Here is a 23,736-nt window from a genome sequence, read left to right as displayed (position 1 = left end):
CCAAGTTTCACCAGTACAGGGAAAAGCTAAGCAAATTCAAGTAATGCCATCTTTGTATGGAGGAAAAACACACCAACAGAGGAAATACTTCCTGTACTGGGACAAGAGCAGCTGTATAGCTAAAGTTGGTTCTGATCTGCTTTTCGACTGTGCTAGTAGATGGCGTTGTAATAAAAAAAAATTAATAACGCGCGCGTCACAAGGGGTTGAAAATGTTTTGCAGATGGCTAAGGATGGGAAATGCCACCCCGGATAAAACTCAGTCGTTCCGGGACATTCGCAACGTGAACTTCCCTCTTGAACCTTCTAATTTCCCTCTACTCTTTGTCTAGCGTTTATTTCACTGAAATATACTTTTGCCTTGTATTTTTGGTTAATATCATTTACCCATTTGAATTTCCTAACGTAACTTATTATTTTCTCGTAGAAGGAAAGTGATAAAACTTTTAAACTATATTATATAACTGGTGGTTCTCCAAAGTCGTTTGGCGGATAGAATGATCGGTGAGTTAAACTTTTTACTATCTCTTGTATGAGCAGCAATTCAAGTTATGTTACACAACAACACAAAAACAACGTTTCATTTGATATTTTCAAAGGAAAAGGCACTTGCGTATTTTCCAATTTTAACTATCTAGGTATATTAAAAACGTCTAGAAATAGGAATAGAATACAAATTCTTTATTTGCATAATGTGTGTTACAAAAGATGATAGTAGTTATTACAAAAGTTCAACACATAAGCCGTAGCGGCGTACAAATATTGTGGTAGATAATTATACAATTTCATAAATGATTTTTTTGTAGATTTACATGCAGTTTGTAAAATGAAACGCATTAATTTAATTACCTACATAATATAGCGCAATGATAACATAAGAAAGTAATATTTTCTTATAATAATAGTGCGTAGACTGCATTACAGTATGTATATAAATTAAAATATCTGAGAAGCTGACGAACAAAACGGTGTAATTGCAAGAAATTTTACAAGAGGAGCAAAAAAAACCAATAAAAACTGTTGAAACTTTACTGTTTTGAACGAAATCACGAACTTTGGACTTTTTAGCACAGTTTCAGGACGTTTTGCTTAGAAATGACTTCAAGTGTGTACCTATACCTATTCTGTGATCGAAATCAGGAACTTAGGACTTTATCTCAGTACAGTTTTGGGCCGTTTTGCTTAGAAATGAGTTCAGATTTTGTATGAATCAGTGGGCCAAAAATGTCCGGATTAAAGAAGAAAAAACCGGCCAAGTGCGAGTCAGACCCCGTTACTCCGTAGGTACTCCGAGGGTTCCGTACTCGGGTATTTTTTTGAAATAAAATAAAAATTATTGTTTTTATTCTATTTTTGTGTGAAAATCTTAATGCGGTTCACAGAATACATCCACTTACCAAGTTTCAACAGTATAGTTCTTATAGTTTCGGAAAATAGTGGCCGTGACATACGGGCAGACAGACAGACAGACATGACGAATCCCTAAGGGTTCCGTTTTTTGCCATTTGGCTACGAAACCCTAAAAAAAGCAGGATTTTGATTAGATGTGTATGTACTATTTCACAGTTTTGTTCGCCTCCTCCTCGTGAAATATGTATTTACTATTTTCAGGCATATACCTATTTACGAGTTCAAATTTTTTGGACGTACCTTTACACTGACTATATGCATATACCTAGGATATATAAGACTTTATAGTATACGTGCCTATTACATAAGTTTAGATGTGTCTCAACCCGGCTTAGATTAAGCCTACCGACCGACGCAAGCTTCTAATTAGTTACTTATACGGTATATCTACCAAAATTGAAGTTCTATTATTATACTAGGTAGAACTATATATCTTTACGGTCATCTAACAGCAATTTGGGCTGTATGCGTTGTTTACTCAATTACTTTGAGCAAGTTTACTTTATTGGGACGCACCTACCTACGACATTTATCTATACTAATATTATAAAGAGGAAACCTTTGTATTTTTGTATTTTTGTATGTTTGTATTGAATAGGCTCAAAAACTACTAGACCGATTTCAAAATTTCTTTTACCATTACTTAGAGGGATTCTTCCGAATCCGTATAGGCTATATTTTATCCCGGAAAATAGAAAAAATAAATGTCCACCCGTGCGAAGCCGGGGCGGGTCGCTAGTACCTAGTATTACTACGTTACTTATGTTACTTACTAAAAATACTTACTATACTTACTATAACATCGTGATAGGCATAGTTTTCTAGATTCCAAACATAGGTACTCGTAGTACCAAAATCAGTGCAACATTTTCATCACCTCATCACAGTTTCTAAGACTAGATAGAGTTAAGAGGTCTCTAGAGTCATAGAAAAAATTTCGAGATTCTTCAAAAATTTTCTCGGTTTTTCAAAATTCGCGACTATTAGTCTTTCGAAATTGTAGTCTGACATGGTTTATAGTATTTTAGGTATTCGGTTTATAGTATTTTAGGTATTTTATACCAGGCAAGCCGCAAGGATAGAATTGATTATGCACAACTTCCTTAATCTACCCTTTCGGCGGGGCAAGCTTTGATGTGCAGTAATCGTGATTTCCCACAAATTATTTACTTATTTATTTAATTACGGATTTAGTGAGTAATGTGAAGTCACTTATTCATGCTCTCAGGTTCGTGTTTGAATCACTGTGAATATTTGATAGTACTACCAGGTCTGAATGCAGCCAAATGATAGTCTGTAAATTTTAAAAAAAATGATTCGCTACCAATAGGGAATAAATTTTCAAAAATCCTTTTTCCAAAATTTCAAAAGTGCTGACTTAGGCTGGCCATACATGGGCAGCTTGAAGCGGCCATGAGTGACTGCTCCAAGCTGCGACTGCCTAGTGAACTACAGTCTTTTATTTGCATACATACTCGGAACCGCTTCAAGCAGTTGCGACTGCTCCGGGCGGTTGGCAGCAGTTATCATTGGCAGCTTCAAGCAGGCGATCAATGACTGCTTGAGCTCAGTCATTTAGTCAGTATTTAATGCTTTTAAAGAAAATTATACACGTTGTATAAGTAACGGCACAGTGTAATAGCTAAACTCACTTCGCTATAAATATCACTTTACGCGCAAAATACCCTTATACGAGCCGCATAATGGCCCCCTTGATAAAAGTTTAAATCGTACGTGCTTTAAAGTAAAATATCTTTTATAGTAAAATATACCTACTACCTTTCATTTTAAAGAAGCTTAGAAGTAGCACAAGATCGATGCTACGAATATAATCTTATATCTACTCACCCTTATGTTATTTTTCCGCAACCTTACGGTATAATTTTATTGTTTTCCTGTGAAACTACTCGTGCGAGTAATACCTGGTTTACACAGTGCGAGCTAGCGTGCGAGCTGACCAAGTCAGTAACTGCAGTGCGGCAACTCGCAGTATTTGGACGTATAATACGAGTTACTCGTACTTGCGAGTTGGACAGTTCCCATCCTAGACCGAGTAACTTCAACATTTTTTGTTTCTACTCGCCTGCTCGTCTTCCCCCTCTACTCACATGGTAGCGGCACGCACATCACTCGTATCGTTCGGACGCTTTCGCCAGTAGCTCACTAGTTTAGTACTTATCAAGTTTACTCAACATTGAAGTACTACTCACAAGAGACTAGGTAACTAACTACTTTCACCTGAAAACTGCTAAGTCAAACTACTGCTACGAGCACATAATTCGAGCAACTGTCTTCTATCCGGTCAGCAGCTCGCAATGTGTAAACTAGTCTTAAATCTCCGAGAGGAAGCATCCTTTATCGCTTTTTGCAATATAGAGCATTTTTGTCGTCAACATCAATCCAATCGGAGATTAGCTTGGGAAAATAGGCAACAAATGAAAACAAAATGTGTTTGGGTTTGGATAATGGGAGCAAAAATCAAAATTTAACATAGATGCAGAAGCATAACTACTTCAATTTTATTTATTTGTATTGAGTATTGAAATATTACTGATACCATCTGCTGAAACTCCCATGCTTCCTGCTGATAGCCCTTCTTCTTCTTTTAAGCTTCTATGTCTATGTGAAAGCCTACAAAGTTTTTAGAAGTTTCTGAAATAAATTAGCGCTTTAACTTTGTATTGCTGTGATTTGAGAAGTACCTACTTACCTATTAATGTAATTTTTGACTTTTTGTTCCTTTTTCAGCTAAATAAACGAAAAAAACATGATTTTCCTACTATGTGTAACATTCTAATATATTACAAAATTCCTTTTACTAAATTGCGAAAATTCATAACTAGCTTTGTATTTGCACGCCTTCGCACCATTTTCTTTTGTTGCGAGAGAGGTTGGGATGAAAAGGAACCAACGTATAATTACATTAGATAAAATATAAATTTAAGGCACAGATTAGACTATATAGACACTTTTTGGGAGCGAGGTGATGCGATTGAACTTTTAATTTCGAATAATACTCGTTAATAGTAATATTCGAATAATATTAATAATACTCGTTAATATCAATAATATTCGAAGCTTCAGTGACTGTACTTTACTGGAGCATCGAATACTTATAGTCTACTTCGTACATCGTACATCGTATACTTATAGTCGTTTAAACGCGCGATTATAAGCCATGATCGAACGTAGTTTGTCGCCAAAACGCGATTCAGCATCACGTCGCAGTCGCAAAATAACTAATCTCCGATGTTCGTGTGCTTCACCCTTAGCGATAAAGTAAAGTTTTCCTTTTGTTTTCTCATTAGTTTTGGTAACAGGTCACGTAAAGCTGAGGCTTTTAGTATTTTGCTTAAATCCATGGTGCGAACTACATGATTCTTAAGTAGGTAGGTATGTATCCGACGTCTTTACTTACACCAAACCACGAGTAAATTGAATTTGTTTCTTCTTGCTCATATTTTATGAAATATATTTTAGTGAAAATAATATTTCAGTCACGAGATTCAGCGGTTTTTATACTTAATATTAAATATACCTATTTAATATAAATTCGCACTTTTTCTTGTATAAATTTTTAGTACACATTAAACGTACAATTAAATCACTATGAAAATATCTTACATGATACTATTGGTAAGTACCTATCGGCGATCAGCGCTTTCCCTGCCGTTTCGATGCTGTTTAGCAACTTGTTGCATTAATTCAGCGTGCCATGACAGAGACTCACTAAATCGCTGAGATCGACGTTCGAGTGCATCACAGATCGACAAGTGAAATGTGCTGCAGTCACACACAGTGCTGTTCCGATGTAACATCGATTGCTTCTACTGACTAGCTTCCAAATCGTGATTTCGACCGATCCAATTCACTTGTAATAATGCAATAGTATAATGTGAGGTTCGGCCCTAAGTCATTATTGAAGAACAGTTTACTTTGTAGTTACCTATTCAGTAAAGTAAAGAAATACAGTGTTAGTATTATATGTGGATCGATTTTCCATGCGTGTTAAAGCTGAAGGAAGCATACTGAACGGGCAGGCAATTTGTAGTGATTGGGGTAATTGAGCTTCAACATAACTGCTGCTTGGTATCTATAGGAAAACATAATTGCGCTGTCGGTGTTGTCAGTAGCAGCAGTTTTAATTATATCCGTAGGATAATCGAACTTATAAACTATCTATATAACAAATATGACCGGGTTTTTCAGTGAGAAACTTCGGAGAAGCATTTTCATTTTATTTTTATTATTTTTGTACATTCTATAAACTTAGAATGAAATTGAGCATTCAAAACGTTTCAAGCACAACCTAAAATTATTCTTTACAAAAAAAACTAAAATTGGTAGTACCAAACCAACCTACTGCAAAGTATGAAAATAAATATTTTTGTGGGTATTATATTATCAAATCACACATTAAAAAATATAAAACCCGTCTTAAAACCTGACAAAGTGATAAAATAAAAACCTACGTAAAATCCTGACAAAATAAAAACATACGTTAAACGTTATTTTTTAAAATTCTGCCAAATGCCTGGGAGATAGCTACCTAACAAATGCATATAATATATATATTGGCGTCACTCAGAAAAGCAGGTATTATTTAAATATTTTTATCGAATTATTGGAATGTCCTCTCCAAAACCAACACAAAAAAAAACACAAGTTTAATGTGTAAGGTTATCCGAGAGTTTTAATCTAAACAAACTAATGCCAAAATAAATAATTTAATTAGAGCGTGATTGCTATCACAACATCTAATTATTCAGTTCACAATCCAAATACCGAAAATATGCGATATCGCTCCGAATCTCAGAAGGAGACTCAACTAAAACCTTCAAAACACCCGTATTTTATGCAAGTTCAATCTTGTTGGCCTCCTAGTAACAGATTGTATGAAATCGAATGAGCCAAATATCGATTTTATCAAACTACCTGCATTAGAAACATTAATAATTTTATATTATTTTTGACAACTCAAATCAATTTTTAAAAATAACCTTACAGTTTGGCCGTCCTGAATTTAACACGTCCTCGTGTTTCTAATCAATCTTGTCATGTCAGTCGCGGGCTTCCTTGCCCTAAGTCAAATCCAAATCATGGGCTATCCTGCCCTCCGTCAAATCATTAAAACCTACCCTTGAACTGCCGAACTCTCAGTTTTAATATCAAGTCAACAATAAATCCAAACGACTAACTTCTCATTCGATGTATACAAAATCTGAACCACTCATTGCAAATTACTTTCCAATTCACAAAAGACTAAATTATTAAAAAAAAAACTAAAAATTTTAATCACCAAATCAAACTCAATAAAATTTTTAATCAAATGTGGTTGTTTACAAAAAGATACCAAAGCGAAATTAAGACAACGTGAGACACATCCCACTTCTGAATTATTGGCGTCACTCAGAAAAGCAGGTATTATTTAAATATTTTTATCGAATTATTGGAATGTCCTCTCCAAAACCAACACAAAAAAAAAACAAAAGTTTAATGTGTAAGGTTATCCGAGAGTTTTAATCTAAACAAACTAATGCCAAAATAAATAATTTAATTAGAGCGTGATTGCTATCACAACATCTAATTATTCAGTTCACAATCCAAATACCGAAAATATGCGATATCGCTCCGAATCTCAGAAGGAGACTCAACTAAAACCTTCAAAACACCCGTATTTTATGCAAGTTCAATCTTGTTGGCCTCCTAGTAACAGATTGTATGAAATCGAATGAGCCAAATATCGATTTTATCAAACTACCTGCATTAGAAACATTAATAATTTTATATTATTTTTGACAACTCAAATCAATTTTTAAAAATAACCTTACATATATAACCTACAAAAAATGATAAAAGGGATTTTCAATCACGAATATTGAGATCAGAAAAAATTGTGTTTTATAACATAAATTGAATTTTATCTTTGTCGCGAAAGAATGTAGTGAGAAATAAATAATGTACGTAAATCGCACTTTTATAGAAACTTGCAAACTGAATTTAAGTTTAACAGTAGGTATTCAGTCCAGGAAATAAAACGAAAAATGTGGTTTCATGAAATCCCTACGCGTATATTGACTATCGTACGTGTCACGAGAAAATTCCACTTCTTCGTATCTATGCGCTATTGCAAATATTTATTCAGTATTAGCTTTTCTTAATAAGTTACAAGAAAAAGATACTAATAGTCATTTATTTATTAACTTCACGAAACAATATGAAGGAGGTACCTATAGCAAGAAGAAATCTGCAATCGTAGTACGTATAGTAGATTCAATGGATTCACACCTACCTGGTTGAGATGGCAATCGTGGCATGAGGCGGGGAGACGCCCCGCCTCATGGCCCAAAGGCAAAATTGACAGAATTTTAAAGTTGATTTACGTGGAAACAACAACATGCGACAATGCAGCATGCTGAAAATGAAACATTAATTTTGAGGTCTTGTAGTGTTGTGATTACACTAATAAAACACTCTCTGGACACACAAAGGGATGTAAAGCACACGTAACGCTGGAACACGCACACTCCCTGTCATGGCCGACAATGACTCCCCAGCGCCCCCGGAGACTGCAACGCCCTCCCGCGCCAGCGCATACACTACATCCCTTCTTTATTTTTATTATATGAAATAATTTGAAATTACAGTAGGTTACAGTAGGCAAAATTAGACAAAACAATTATGGTTTTAAATTTAACAAAACAATTTTGGTTTTACTTCCTTTTAACAACATTCAATACAATTCCCAATTAACAATTTAACACAATTTACTTTTGTACAAAATCCAATCACACCTAATCAACCTAATCATAGTTAACTAACTGCTACTCTGGTTCACAACCGTCCATGAATCATTTAATTTCTTTAAATGGACTATATTTCGCCGATATTCTTTTCCGGTTTCATCATTCCTAATATTAACATCACCACCACTCACATCCGTAACTGTATGCGTAGTGGGATTGAAATTGGAGGTTAACTTATTATCTTTGATCAAATTTTTCACTAATACTTTTTCTCCTATTTCTAAGTTGCTATCTGTCGCTTTCCTTTTGAGATCTGCATACTCTTTCCCTTTTTCCTTCTTTTGCAGGTCCCTATCTCTTACCTCTTCATCTATTGCCTTATACTCCATATCTGGTGCTGCTGGGATCTTGTCTCTAAACTGTCTTTTATAAAATAACTCCGAGGGAGATTTGCCTGTAACAGAGTGAGGCGTACTGTTATACATCATTAAATAACTGAAAATGTCCTCTTTCCAATCCTTGTTTTCAGCTTGGCAAATTTTTAGACGTTTTAAAACGTCTCGATTTTGCCTCTCGACTTCCCCGTTCATTTGAGGCCAATACGGAACTGTATTATATAGGATGATTCCACATTCCTTACAATATTTCCGGAAAACCTCGCCAGTCATCTGAGTTCCATTATCACACGTCAAGGTTGCTGGATAACCTAATCTGGAGAATATTTCTTTTAACACCTTTATCGTATCAAGAGAAGTAATACTGCGCATTACTTTGATTTCTTTATATCTACTATAGTAATCAACAAGTATCAACAGGTAATCGTGACTAGGAAGCGGCCCCAAGAAGTCCATCGCTATGTCAACCCAAGGTTCAGCGGGAAGTGCTCGTCTCTTCATTGGATGTGGCGGAGTAGGATTTGATACAAGCGTACATCCTCGGCAAGCTTTTACTAATCGTTCAGCATCTTTGTCAATCCTAGGCCACCACACCTTTGTTCTGAGGCGAGCTTTCATTGCTACTATGCCTGGATGGCCTTCATGAGCTGCTTCCAGTACTCGTTGCCGCAGAAGATGAGGTATAACTATCCTAGTTCCCCGAAGAAGGATATCTCCACTAAAACAAAGTTCATTTTGTATAATTTTAAAGTTGTTAATGGAATCGTGCCAGTCATTATTAAAAATACCCTCTTTGACTTTCAAAATTTCCTCGTCTCCAGCAGAACATCCTTCAATTTCGTTCAATGGAACCGCGATAGGTCTACTGTAACTTACGATTTGGTTAATGTAATTTTCAGGATCAAATGGTTCTGACGAGGAAATTTTGCCAAGTCTGGAAATTGTGTCAGCTATGTTGGATTTACCTGGACGGTAGATGACTTTGTACCTGTAAGCCTGTAACCGAAGTACCCACCGTTCTATTCTTGCGCATGGTTTAGAAGTTCGTCCAAAAATGGTTTCCAATGGTTTGTGATCGCTTATTAGTTCAAAGTCTTTGCCAAACAGGTATATCTTAAAGTGTTCTACTGCCCAAACGAGCGCCAAGGCTTCTTTTTCTGTTTGACAATATCTCTTTTCACAGTCAGTGAGAGCCTTGTGACCAAAAGCGATCACACGGGGACCATCTTTACCAATCTGAACCAACACTGCACCTAACCCTACAGGAGAGGCATCAGCGATAACCTGGGTTTTATCAGAAGGACTATAGTAGCCTAAAGTTTCAATATTGGATATGCTTTTCTTTAAAGCTTCAAATGCCTCATCCTGCTTAGGTGTCCAGAATTTCTGAACATTTGCTGACTTTCCAATGCCTAACCGTAACAGTTCGCGCAAAGGTTCAGTAAGGGTAGCTAAGTTGGGAATCCATTTACTTACAAAATTAACCAAGCCCAAAAAACTTTGAATTTCTTCAATAGTATTTGGTATTCTACTAGTTTTAATTGCTGTCAAATATTTTTCAAGTGGCCTAATTCCACTAGCTGAAAGTTCATGACCGAGAAATTCAATTGTTTGAGTTTTATAAATGCATTTGTTTTCATTTAGCAGAACGTTGTTTTCTTTCAAAACTTGTAACACCTTACTTAACCTTGCGTCATGTTCTTTTTCTGTGGCACCGTGTACAATTATGTCGTCTATAAAATTGAATGTCCCTTCACAGCCTAACAACATCTTTTCTAAAATTTTTTGGAACATCTCTGGCGCACAAGAAATTCCGAACATTAGTCTCTTATATCTATATAGTCCTTTGCTAGTACTAAATGTAGTAATGTACCTACAATCTTCATGAATTTCGAGTTGATGAAAGGCATTTTTTATGTCAAGTTTAGAAAAGTATTTCGCTTGACGAAAGTTAGGTAGCAATTCCTTCATTGTTGGAAGGGGGTGATTTTCTCTTATAATTGCTTCGTTAGCTCTTCTCATATCTAAGCAAATACGTACCTCTTCTTGTCCTTCTTTAAGAACGGGAACCATGGGTGATACCCACGGTGAGGGTTCATTTACTTCCTCAATGATATCCGCATCTTTAAGTTCCTTTAATTTTTTGATAACCTTTTCTTCTAAAGGAATGGGGACTCTTCGATATGGCTGGATAACTGGTTTAACTGTTTGGTCTATTGGGATTTGGACCGTTACTCCTTTGAACTTTGGAAACACTTTATCTGATGGTTTCTCATTACTTATTGAGTTAATTTGAAGCCCAATTTTTAGCACGCCTAACTGAATTGCTGTCTCCTTGCCTAATAAATCACGTGTGCCGTTTCTGATAACATAGATGGTACCTTTTATACACTTATTAGCAATGACTGAAATGTTCGCGTCAAAGGAGCCCATTATATCCAAAGGTTCTTTACTGCCGTAAGAAACAAGTGTCTTATTAGGTTTGCGTATTTGATTAGAAATTTTCACTCTATTGTCTTTTAGAAGCTGCCATGTTTTATCAGTAATTACGTTGCATTTACTTCCCGAATCGATCAAAATGTCAATGGTAACTCCCCCAATACTGCACTTTATAGTTTCGTCATCATCCAGGTGGAAAATATAATCTATTCGGGACTCTTCTGTCTTTTCCTTTCGTACTTCACCGGTCTCATCCTTTTTATCTCCGTTTTCACCCAGATTGAAAATGTAGTCAATTTCAGATCTAAAGGCACCTTTTTTTGTTTCTATTTTTGGTTTTTTATTTACGGTTTCCGTCCTGTTGCCCGAAAACTGTCTTTTCTGTCGAGTTCTACAATTTTCCCGGAAATGACCAATGAAGCCACACTTCAAACATCGTTTGTCTTTTGCTGGGCATTTTATGTCTTCGGATGAGTGGGAGGGGCTTCCACATCTACTACATTTAGTGTTCGAGAATTGTCTTGGGAACGGTTTGTTATATTTTTTCTTGTTATCGATTTTATTTATTTCTGCTTTGTTGAAATTGTTCGTATCATTTGTCTTTACCATTTTAAATTTATCCAATTGTCTGGCTACAACTTCTAATGCATTTGCTTTACTGATGATTTCGTCTAGAGTAATTGTATCTCCACCTTCTAAAATTTTTTTCCTCAATTCGACTTGTCTGCACTTTTCAGTGATTTGGTCAATAATATGCTGCTCTTTGTCATGGAATTGACATTTTTCGGCTTGAGTTCTTAACCTTAATAAAAATCGTTCGAATTGTTCTTCTTCTTCCTGTTTCATGAGTCTAAAGAGATACCTTTCGTAAATCCGACTTTGTTTTGGAGCAAAGTGACTGTCCAATTTCTTTAGAGCTACTTCATAAACATCGACACCTTCTTCTTCAACGTGAGCGCCGGGTATGTTATAATAAACTTCCTGGAGTGCTATACCCCCCACATGGAGTAGAGTAGCCCGTTTTTTTACAGGTGTCTCGATGTTGGCAGCCAGTAAGTAAATTTCGAATGCTCTTTTCCATTTTTCCCAGCGAGTGCCGATAGATGTTGGATCGCCTTCGCAATCAAAATGTTGCAAGTTAGGAAGTGTAGATGATGCATGAGTCATTTTGGGGCAGCCTGCAACAAAATGTTGACTCTTATTTTTGCGTGGCTCTTTTTTTTTTAGTATTACACTGCGTAGCCCTCTCATACAGTTGGACCTAATTATATACACATATTTTTAATATGTTACTTAAGGCGTATACGAGTACCTTAAAATATGTCCATAATTTAATCTGCGTGGCCCTTAGATTTAGTCTGCGTGGCCTTTAATTTAATCTGCGTGGCCCTTTGATATAATCTGCGTGGCCCTTTGATTTAATCTGCGTGGCCCTTTGAGTTAATCTGCGTGGCCCTTTGATATAATCTGCGTGGCCCTTTGATTTAATCTGCGTGGCCCTTTGAGTTAATCTGCGTGGCCCTTTGATTTAATCTGCGTGGCCCTTTGATTTATTTTTCGTGACCCTTTGATTAATTTTGCGTGGCCCTTTGATTTATTTTGCGTGGCCCTTTGATTTAATTTGCGTGACTCTATTCATTGCGTGGCCTTAAAGTGAACCTTTCTTATTACTGGATCATCTCCATATAAATTGTGCAAGTAAACAATAGGATAAGTGCATAACTTAAATGTTGTGATGTAATTGTTGTTACTAATACAATGAAATAATCAAAGTTACCATAAACTTTATACACATGTTTCCTGCCTCGTGCAATCTAATTGAATTATTATTCAAACTATCATATTTTAAGTTATTACTTATAACCAAATTTAATAATAAAATAATAATCAATATTACATTGTGTAATGTATGTGCATAAAATATGTTTCTCATTAAGTCAAATCTATGATCATAAATCATACATTATATCAATTGAACTGATCAAAGGTAGGTATCGTTAGGTTGTATACGTGCACAATATATATTTTTGTAGATATCCATATAATCCAAGAGTCTGGAAAGCAGGTTTTATTTGAAACCTTCATAACTCCCGTATTTATAACAATTTACTTTTGTTGGCCACCTAGCAACAGATCGTACGACATCGAATGAGTCAATTATTATTTTGTTAAACCACCTTCATTAGATAATATTTTTTTTTTTAATAACCTTACACAACAACCTTTGCATAATAATTGTATGGCCTTATTCCCTTCTATTTGATATAATGCAAGGCCCTTAACAATGAAGGATAGCGGCATAAATACGAGTATAAATTTGTTTGCCAGTAGGTACCTTTGTTTACGTATTTACTTGGTTCCTAAGTGATTCTGATTTATGCATATAACATTACAGTGTTCATTAAACTAATTTTTTTTTTTTTTTATCCTATTAGGTACCTATACCTAATACCAACAATTTATAATAGGTTATTCGGACCGAAGCTAACACGTAAACAATTGATAGGCAACAAATAGGTAACCATTACTGTTCCTTCCTTCATTTATCCTTTTTTTTTTTATTAGAGTTACATGTACTTACTTTTATCCTCGTCGCCACTTGTAGTGTTGTGATTACACTAATAAAACACTCTCTGGACACACAAAGGGATGTAAAGCACACGTAACGCTGGAACACGCACACTCCCTGTCATGGCCGACAATGACTCCCCAGCGCCCCCGGAGACTGCAACGCCCTCCCGCGCCAGCGCATACACTACAGGTCTAAAGTGGGGCCTAAATAATTTAGGGAAAGATATAACCACCACGTGCTGTTGAATTTGAATATTACGCTATAACAGTCTGCCGACGACTCTTGCTACACTTTAAATTCTTGTACATAATCCTGTATGGCGTGCCGGAATGTCGCACTATGCTGCTTTGGCGTAAATGAAGCTTGGAACTGTGCCTTTCCTGTACTCCTATCCAGGCGAAAATATTTTGATGGCCGCAACATACCTCGTGAAGTGTGTGAAATAAATCAGGCCTCATTTTCCCTAGGCATACTATCTAGGACCATCTACGCTCGTGAATAATAAGCACGTTTCAACCGTTAGCATAAATTAGAAATATAAATGTGCTACAAGTGTGCGATACAGCGCAAAAGTAGCTTACATTTTCAGTTTATGCCGTCCCCCAGGGTGGCGGTTGCACAACGTGTGGAGTTTCCGCACACTGAGGCACTGGTTGCGTTAGATAGTGGTTGCCATGAGCTCGATATTAAACACTAATGGCGTAATACATTCCAAACAGTTTTCGGTTCATTTCAACATTACTTACCACAGTTCACGACAGTCGGGGAACTTGTAATAAAACGTCTAAAACATCGAAGCTTCGATGTCATTCACTCAAGGTCAGAGTGAACTAGTCACTCTGATATAACTGAATTCGACAGTCAACTGTCAAACACAAACAATTAGGGTGTCTGTGAAAGAAACGACCTCTATGGTAAAGTGTACGTGGGCGTCAAGCAACTACAAAAGCAGCGAGCGCTTATACCTACTTATCGTGGCCTATCTTACAAAGAAGAACCTTTTACTTTTCACGCTATAGAAGAAAACAGCACAAACATTTATATATCTTCTTCTTTTCTTATTTGGTGGCTTTTTGTAGAGCCAACTTATATATATCTGCCCGTGTGCTGATATAGCCACTTACGTAACACCTATTGTACTAGTCGCCAAAGGCGCAGTGTCTCATTGTGCGACTGTTGCAGTCACGATAGTTTATTTCATCGGTTTTTGTCCCTGTCTCAGCAATCTGCACTGCTGGTACTAAATTTGCTCATGTACGAGCACGTTCGTAACATTAATGCAGCTTTTGAATAATAAACTATCATAAACATATTATATTATCACAACACGTGTTGATTTTGTAATTATACACAGCACAAACATAGATTGCACTTTCGTATGTAGGTAGGTAGGTTTCGTACGCTCACTAGAGCGGTAATTGCACTCGGGAAACTGTCACAGTAGTTTATCACATTGCTCTTTGTTCTTATTTCAGAATTCCACACTGCTCGTTCCAGATTTACACTTATACTCGTATTAACACAGACAGTAGAATCCGTCCTACTGAAGTATCAACACAGCTCAAACTTACTACTGAATACTAGTGTATTTTTGTAAGTTGTGTAGTGTAAGTTGTGTATTCAGCGCAGTAGTAACTAATAACGATACCTACCTATTTGAAATGCGTTTCATACAAATGAGGTTTATTTGAATACTAACTAATGCCTACGATTTCTTCCACGTCGAAGTTTATGATTTCTTCCGAATGGATTTAGGTGCATAGACATAGATATTAGTTTCTAGAATATCTCTGCAAAATTTCATGGACTTTGGTTCCTTAATATTCAAATGAAATTGGAACTACGATTGTATGAAACGAGTGACGGAGAGAGCCCTCTTAATGAAACATTAGTGCGCGTTATTATAAAAACAGACGTATTTGAATAGTGTAGTTTAATTTACATTGCTTTTGATGCTTTCTTTTGAATTATTTTTCTATGAGTTGCCGTAGAGTTGCCTTAAAATCAACATGATGTCTCGGTATTAGGTAAAAACTCATTTATGTGAGCAGACACCATTTCTATTACCTCATTAAGAATTCTATGGTTTAAATAATAATTGTACGTCGTGTATCATTAAACTAACTGCGCAAGAAGTAAGAACTTAAGTAGGTTCCTGTATAATATGTCCCACTAATATTATAAAGGCGAAAGTTTGTGTGTGTGTGTGTGTGTGTGTGTGTGTGTGTGTGTGTGTGTGTGTGTGTGTATGTTTGTTACTCCTTCCCGCAAAAACTACTGGACGGATTGGGCTGAAATTTAGAATGTAGATAGATTACATCCTGGATTAGCACATAGGCTACTTTTTATCCCGGAAAATCAAAGAGTTCCCACGGGATTTTTAAAAAACCCACATCCACGCGAACGAAGTCGCGGGCATCAGCTAGTTTTTAAATAAAGTTGAAATGTAGAACATTGCAAGTCGGCTCGGATAAAATGCATTTAACAGAGCGGTGGACATGGGGACGTTTGCATTTTAATAACTCTAAATGCAATTTGCGAAGTCATTTCATTTTGCAGCTGCTCTCTTCGACTGCGGAGTCTATTCCTTTTATCTTTCATTTCCTTAGGACATCATTATTTTAAGTTTTCTTCCGAGTATGACATGTTAAATTACTTATCTTACTCTATGATCCATAACAATAGAGACTAAAGAAGATTTGTAGATTTGTAGTCATCATCATCATGATCATCATACTGAGCATGGGTCAATAGGTAGTAGTGAAACGGGGTAGTAGTGAAGGGTTAAGGCTTTAAACCCTATTTTGAGAGAAGGGTTTAGGGCCTGAAGCCTTCTCATTCTGAGAGAAGATGGCTTAAACTTTAGGCCATCTTCTCTTTTAGGGCATAGTCCGCGACGCTGGTCAAGTGCGGATTGGCATACTTCAAACACCTTTATAAAGCTATGCGAAACTCTCAGACATACAGGTTCCCTCGCGATGTTTTCGTTGACAGTTAAAGCACAATTGCTTATTATGTATTTAATTGCTTAAAACGCTCATACTATACGCACATAGTTTTTACTTTAAAGAACCTCCTCCTTTTTTGGAAGTCGGTTAAAAAAGAAAAATAGGTAAGCAATACCTTATGAACCTTCCCACTTACCTAAAATAGACAAAAAAATCCAAGGCATACAAATTTAGGTAGAGAAGGAACTCATAAATTATTATTATTTGAAAAAAGTAAAATGGCTCCTATAAAAACTTACTACAGTTACGTGTTGCCAAAGAGTTTTAATTAATACACCAAGGTAGGTATTCAGCGCTTAAGCTCGCTTCAAAAGGAGGATTAAACTTAATCAAGAGCGATTTTTCGCGTCAGAAAAGGCTTAAGTACGTTTAAAAACTGGAAAATTGAGGTGATGTTTTGTGTTCACTAATGGCGTCAATTAGCTTTTTATCTTAAAGTTTATTATGTTTTTATTTTAGGTCTTTTTTGATTCATAAATTAGCTCTGTCTTGTAATAAGGGAAGTATAGGTAGGTAGGTGCAGGTTCTGTGACATACACCCTACCGAGTCTCAGCTATTCCTGGTAAATGTACATTTTCTTAAAATCTCACTTGAGTAAAATGGTGATTAGGTACTAGTGTTTGGTTGTACCAGACAGTATGACATAAATATGAATTAAGTAATAAGTAAGTAAAGTAGCCTAGTAGCTGACGTCAATGCTCTTGGATGTAAGTAAAAAGGGAAAAAGAGAAAAACCTACATAATAAAACCTTAATATCGTCATATTGCTACGCTTTAATCGCCTTAGGTTAGATCCCGTGAAATTGAATTCCTCTTTGCGGTGCCATGTGTTGAATTATCCCGACACCTAGTAAACTACGACCGTATTTATTAGATTTTACTTGGAATTAAAGATTACCTACTCTACTAGAATTGAGAAAAATTAGGGAGTAATGCAGAACAAATAGATGATTAGTTTTTTTTGCGTGGATAATATTAATTTTTCTTACAGTTTCAGTCAAAATGAGACCAATTTATGTCAGCGAATCAGATAACGCTATCTCGTTTAAACAGTATCTTAAGTTTTCAAATTCAAAGTTCGCTATATAGATCTCAGCCTTAGTCCGTAGTAATTAACATCACATGTTAATGATAATAACCGGAGCCGATGGCTTAACTTGCTCTCCGAGGCACGGAGGAACTGTAAAGCCCAAAATCGGAGCTCCAAACCCACCCATCACCCATCTAGTCTTCAACTTGGGAATTTGGGTCAAGGTTGCTTAAAAATCGCAATCAATTAGTATGCGTTGTCCCAACTAGACCACACACGCCTCGATACAGGTATAACAATACAAAAGATAAGGGTGATAAACCCGCTGAGTAATGATCCGTTCTGGGATCTTGCTCCAGACAGTTTATCATTCGGTAGATCTGACCGCGGTCATCGTGTGGGGCATATAAACCCGGGTTAGGTATAGCAAAGCAAGGGATACACAAATATTTTATTTAAGGCTTGTTCGTCGTCGTGGCTTATTCGGAAGGATCTGGAAGCCCACCTCATTGCTATCCCCTAGAAAACCGTTCTTCTTCTTATTCTTTGGGGCTATGTAGGTTCTTGGATTCCATGTATCACTTCGACACGATTCATGTACCAGTTTTAGAGTTCCTCGTCAATACTCGGTGAACCAATATCTCTATACCTCCTCCCATTGCCACTTTAGCTTTGAAACTCGTCGAGACTATTACTTTAATATGTTGGTTTATAGTTATTCTAACAGTAGTTCTTCTTTTACTTATCTCTGTCTTTCCGTGTGCTAAATACTTATTTTCTCTTATTTACTTGAAATCTTTGATCTACCTATTTACATTCTTATTAACAACAACTTATATCTATCACAAAAGTCTCTTGAACCACGAAAAGATTCTTGAACCACGACGAGGACGGCTTTGGTTTGGTTTCTACAGAAAATTAAATCTAACTAAATCTCATTGAGTATCATTCAGTTCAACATTCAATTAAAATAGTTGACTTTAAAATCAAATGGACTGTTTGCTTCCTTTCTCTGAGCACAACCCTCTTACATCGCCGGGAGATCTCTCTTTTAACCTTTTCATAGCCAAAGTAGTGACCTCTTTTTACAATGGAGCTATTTCATAAGGGCACTTGTAGCACATCTTAACTTTAGTAGAGAAAACTAAAATGGTTCACCATCTTTTGAAGTAAGATTAAAGATTTTTGTTTCAATTCAAATACCTTTTCATGTTTATAATAATTGTCTTATTATTTATCAATGATCGGTTTTACTTGATACTGAATGCCATTGAAACAGAAAAGCAGTTATTTAGATTACTCATTTATACCATGACTGCAAATTATACGGTCCGGTTGAGATAATTTTATTACCAATAGGTATTGAAACCCTCGATTAATAAATCTGTCTTGGGAAAATTATTTATATGGTTGTTAAAATATTCTAAACTGGGCTCGCCTTAACGGGTTGCAGGGTTCAATTCCAAAAAAAATATAAGTTTGGACTGGTAGTAAGGAGACATGACGGTCATGGCGTAAAAAATCGTGCTCGATGACGAATAAGACAGAAGATACAAAACGCACGAGAGTAGAACAGATAGCACTTTCTAAATGTGGCCTAAGTGTCGTAGTTTAGATGGCGAGAAAGTGAGCAGGCGAGTCACCGGATTTTTAGTGATTACCGCCCACCCATGAACATATGCAGCACCAGAAGAGAAGCCGGCTTTACCGGCTAACTAATCTACTTATTTTTTACAAATATAGGTATATTATCATTGCGAAATAACTATAGCTAAGTAGCTAATACTCGTATTACTTTCGAGTTTCGTAAACGTTTGGTGTCACGGAGGCTTCACCGCATGAATGAACCGAGTGTTCCGTGTGCCTCTTTCCGCCATAAATTATTTCGTAGCTTACATTTTATGTAAAGTCATACACGGAAAAACATGTTATCCGGATTTACGTACTGAAAAATATAAAAGTGTTCTCTGCAGCAATTTATATACTTGGCGTTAACGTTTCGTTTCCGACAAGATACACAACTTTCCAGGGAAGGCTTACAACTGGCAATTTTTATCTACAAAGTTTGCTGATCTGTTATGTATGAATTTGTTCATTTTTAACCCCCGACCCAAAAAGAGGGGTGTTATAAGTTTGACGTGTGTATCTGTGTGTCTGTGTATCTGTGTATCTGTGTATCTGTCTGTGGCATCTTAGCGCCTAAACGAATGAACCGATTTTGATTTAGTTTTTTTTGTTTGAAAGGTGGCTTGATCGAGAGTGTTCTTAGCTATAATCTAAAAAAATTGGTTCAGCCGTTTAAGAGTTATCAGCTCTTTTCTAGTTTTCTTGTAGAAAAGAAGGTTAGATAACCGTTAGGTTCATAATATTATGTCAATAGACAAATGTCAAGCTGTCAAGATGGACGTTGCCTAAATACATAATTATTTATTTGAAAATGATGTTTTGGAAAACTCAGATACTTTGGATCGTCGGGGGTGTTATAAATTTTTAATTTACACTTGTCTCAATCTGAGGCGGGCGTTAAAACAACTGTAACACAGTTTCTAACTAACGCAGTTGTTACCGTTCTTTACTTTTAATTAAGGCAATGTAAAGAGAAAAATAAAAAAAAATCATTTTTTTTTTTTTTCATTTTCATTACTAAAGCCTGACCAGAACAAGAAAAACTTCGCCATATAGCGGAATGCTAATGGAAATAATTTACCTATACAATAATATATAATTAGTACCTATTGCAATGGAAAATGCAAAAGTGGCGCCCCAGAGCAAGTTATAAAATATAATAGAATATAAAAATATTCCTTGTCAGGCTATACATAATATGTATATTTTTACCCGATTTATTTTACATTGTGTAAGTTGTATACCGTCAGAGTTCCCGTGACTGAGCAATTGTCAATTGACGAATTGGTACAGCATGTGTGTGGTAAAGCATGAATAATTTCACGCAATACTGTGGCCCATTGCTCGTTGCGAAACTATCCCCGGAGTGAAATAAATTATGCCTTAAAGTATACATAATCACATCATAAATACTACGTCACACTCGGTTTTGACAATAATTTATTTTATAATCCCGTGAACGATGGATCATTCATATTCGGCAGATGGATGTACTAGAACTCTTATATTCCGCTCAAGGGTCATGAATCTTCCGCGTCAGTTAACGGATCTAAAGGATCTAAAAAAAGAGCTTATGCATAGACTAAATGACTAATATATTATCTTTTACAGTCATGACTATGAATAAGCGGAATAAACCCTAGCGAGTAAAATCTCTGGAGAGGAAAATAGTTAAATAAATAAAGTGAATTTAAAAAATTGAAACCAATTTTAGATGTTAATTTTACTGGGGTAAATTAAAATCAGTGTAAATTTGTCACTTCATAAACCTCATCTTGAAACGCGCCGTTCCGAGGATAATGTAATCGCTTTACCGAGATTCCACGAAATTAAATTTCTTGGTGCGGCCTTGTTGTCCGCATCTCATTAAAACACTATGTACTTACATTCAGTTGCATAACTGGACATAACAGATGGTTATGCAACGTACGAAAATGGCATATGTGGCATCCCAAATTAGTTTAGTTACCTACAGTTATTTTTTGGGTCAATTCATAGCGTCCCACCCAGCGTACCGGGAATTAAAATTGACATTTTGTGTCAAATGGTTTTCGTTTTGACACTATGTTGACAGATGTTTCATCACTAGCTTCGTGTATGCTCACATGATGGCAAATGGCGAAAATCGAGTTGCTTCAAAAACAGGTCAGCAATCGCTGGTCCAGTGTGTGGCGACAGACGTCAGTACGTTTATAGGTTCCTGAAAGAGCGGAGAAGAGGAGGAGGTTTTGAGTTCATAGGCTGTTGGGCAGCATCCCCAGAGAGTCGGACTTGCCAGAAACTGAAACATCCCCGCGGATTTTCATCTTACCTGAGAGAAAAAAACGTTATGTCTAGCGTTTAACTTTGATTACCATAAAAACAAAATAGGTTTTACAAATTAGTATACATACTTCTTACCTCCATAATGAAGATTAAAAGTATTTTTTTTAGTTCAAAGCTAATGAATCCTGACTATTGTAACCATTTTGCTTTTATTGACGATCCAAGTTTAACGGTAACAGTAACGTGACTATAACTGCCTGTCATGCAACTGGACCTTAGTCGTAAACGCTGTCAACATTACGGCCTACCCACAAAGTTTACTGCAGATCTCCACCGCGAAATCAATATAGCGACACTACATGTCCGCTACGAGCCCTCTACGAGTTACGAATAAGCAGCGAATCTGTTATTTCTAACGCATTATAAGTCATGAGTTATGAGTACATCTTTTTCCCACGCGATTGATTTTCACTAAGCGAAATGTGTTTCGATTTTGCAATATTCAAAATAAGTCTTTTTAAAAATTCTTTGCGACTTGGTACTATCCAACACTAGCACTTCTCCTCTCAGCATAGGTTGCCTGCCCGGCTAGCATGGGCAGTAGATAAAAATTATATCCCCCGATTATATCCACTGATGTCATAGAAATCAGTGGATATAATCGGGGATATAATTTTTATCTACTGCCCATGCTAGCCGGGCTGGTAGAGATTGCTCCAAGCAGTAAGGCCGCCTTTGCACACAATTGTTTTCTTGTTTTCTTCTTTCTGTGTTGTGATACTTTACATGTGTTTTTGTGTGCAATAAAGTGTTCTATCTATCTATCTATCTATCTATTCATTTAACGGCGGAAACATCTCCGCCGGTAAATGTAATATTTCTACAGAATTGAGTCCTTCGCTAAGTTAATAATGGGGAAACGATCAACTCATACTCAAATCTTTGCATTACAAAGGACAGTTTTACTTCTGCAATTTTTTTACAAGTCATACAAGTGCCAAGTCATGGCGGAACTTCATCGGTTTTGCTGCTACGGTTTCGTAGCGGAGATGTGCTACAGGCGTCGTCGTGCGATGGGCTTAGCGATAAGTTGGGCGGCGTAGATGCGACGGGCGGGCGGGGTGCTACGATGCCCGTGGTATACGTTATCCAAGCATGCCTAAACTTATTTGAAATAATTTATTGTATAGACTTTTGAACTAGTTTTGACGGGACTTTCGTTGGCAAGTTTTGAAATAATGATCTATAGGCTATACTTTCTCTGTTTTCTTTTCCGGGGGAAAAAATTGTTTCTTTGAGTTTTTTTACATCTAAATCCACCTGAATCCTAATGCTCCTTTCAACAAAGACAAATAAATACTCTGAAGCAACAGAAATAATTTATTCACGACAAAAGACGATTGATATGAAAACATCAACGTTTATATCCATGTTTTTTACTGCTCGAAACACGTTGCTCTGATAAATTTTTGCCCATCGTCAAAAGCTATCTCAGTTTGATACATCAAAAGCGATAAGGAGCAGAGTACAATAAATGTCCGCTGTGAACACAAATAAATCACGCCGCTCAAGTTTGTTGCCATTTATTACAAGCGAGTTTCGATTGCTTTTTTTTTTAACCGACTACCAAATATAAGGTCTTTTTACGATTACACTTAGTTAGCCCTTGACTGCGATCTCACCTAATGGTAGGTGGACATTGGCTGAAGGGACATAGCAGTTTTGTAAAACCCATACCGTTTATCGGTTTCTACACGGTATCGTACCGGAATAATAAGTCGTTTGGCGGTACGGCTTTGCTAGTAGGGTGGTAAATACAGCCACGGCTGAGGCCTCCGATCAGAGACAATTTAGAAATTATAAATCAAAAATTGCCCCTTCCGGGAATCGAACTTGGGACCTCCCACTAATAAGACCATAGCGCGTTTTTTACTTGTTGACAATGTAGCGATTTCTCAGAGCTTTCTGGACCGTTTTTTTTGGTAAATAGAGGAAGTTTGCGAGATGGTCCCATATTTTTTGATGAAAAAAAAAAATGATAAGTCCCAACTCCTCGACCTTGATAATGCAGGATACAGTACTTTCAAACCTTATGGAGTTCAAAAGCTGTTAATGGTGATTTTTTTTTCATAAAATCAACTTCCATAGTCTCTACAAAGTTAAAAAATAATTTTTGTTTCTACATGTACGAGTATGTTGAAGAAAGAATTTTGATATAAAAGGTAAGTACTCAAAATTGCAAAT

The 23,736-nt window shown here is 36.4% G+C and overlaps 2 protein-coding genes across 2 annotated transcripts in view; one reads left to right on the top strand and one right to left on the bottom strand.

Moving 5' to 3' along the window:
* The first annotated feature begins 276 nt into the window (after positions 1–276).
* The window catches only part of LOC123867563, a 179,636-nt gene continuing 156,176 nt past the window's right edge, over positions 277–23,736 (top strand). The window contains exon 1 of the mRNA XM_045909654.1: positions 277–504. The gene's annotated coding sequence lies outside the window, so the exon portion shown is untranslated. The remainder of the gene's footprint in view (positions 505–23,736) is intronic.
* On the bottom strand, positions 7,890–10,697 carry LOC123867560 (uncharacterized protein K02A2.6-like). Its single transcript, XM_045909647.1, has 2 exons — positions 10,592–10,697; positions 7,890–9,269 (listed from the first exon to the last, which is right to left on the bottom strand). Exons 1-2 carry the CDS (start codon positions 10,648–10,650, stop codon positions 8,228–8,230), a joined length of 1,101 nt encoding a protein of 366 aa, XP_045765603.1. The 5' UTR covers positions 10,651–10,697; the 3' UTR covers positions 7,890–8,227.

Source organism: Maniola jurtina, chromosome 8 (assembly GCF_905333055.1).
Source record: "Maniola jurtina chromosome 8, ilManJurt1.1, whole genome shotgun sequence".
NCBI lineage: Eukaryota > Metazoa > Arthropoda > Insecta > Lepidoptera > Nymphalidae > Maniola > Maniola jurtina.
The sequence above is the reverse complement of the archived record's forward strand: the minus strand, read 5'-3'. Positions and strand labels throughout refer to the sequence as shown.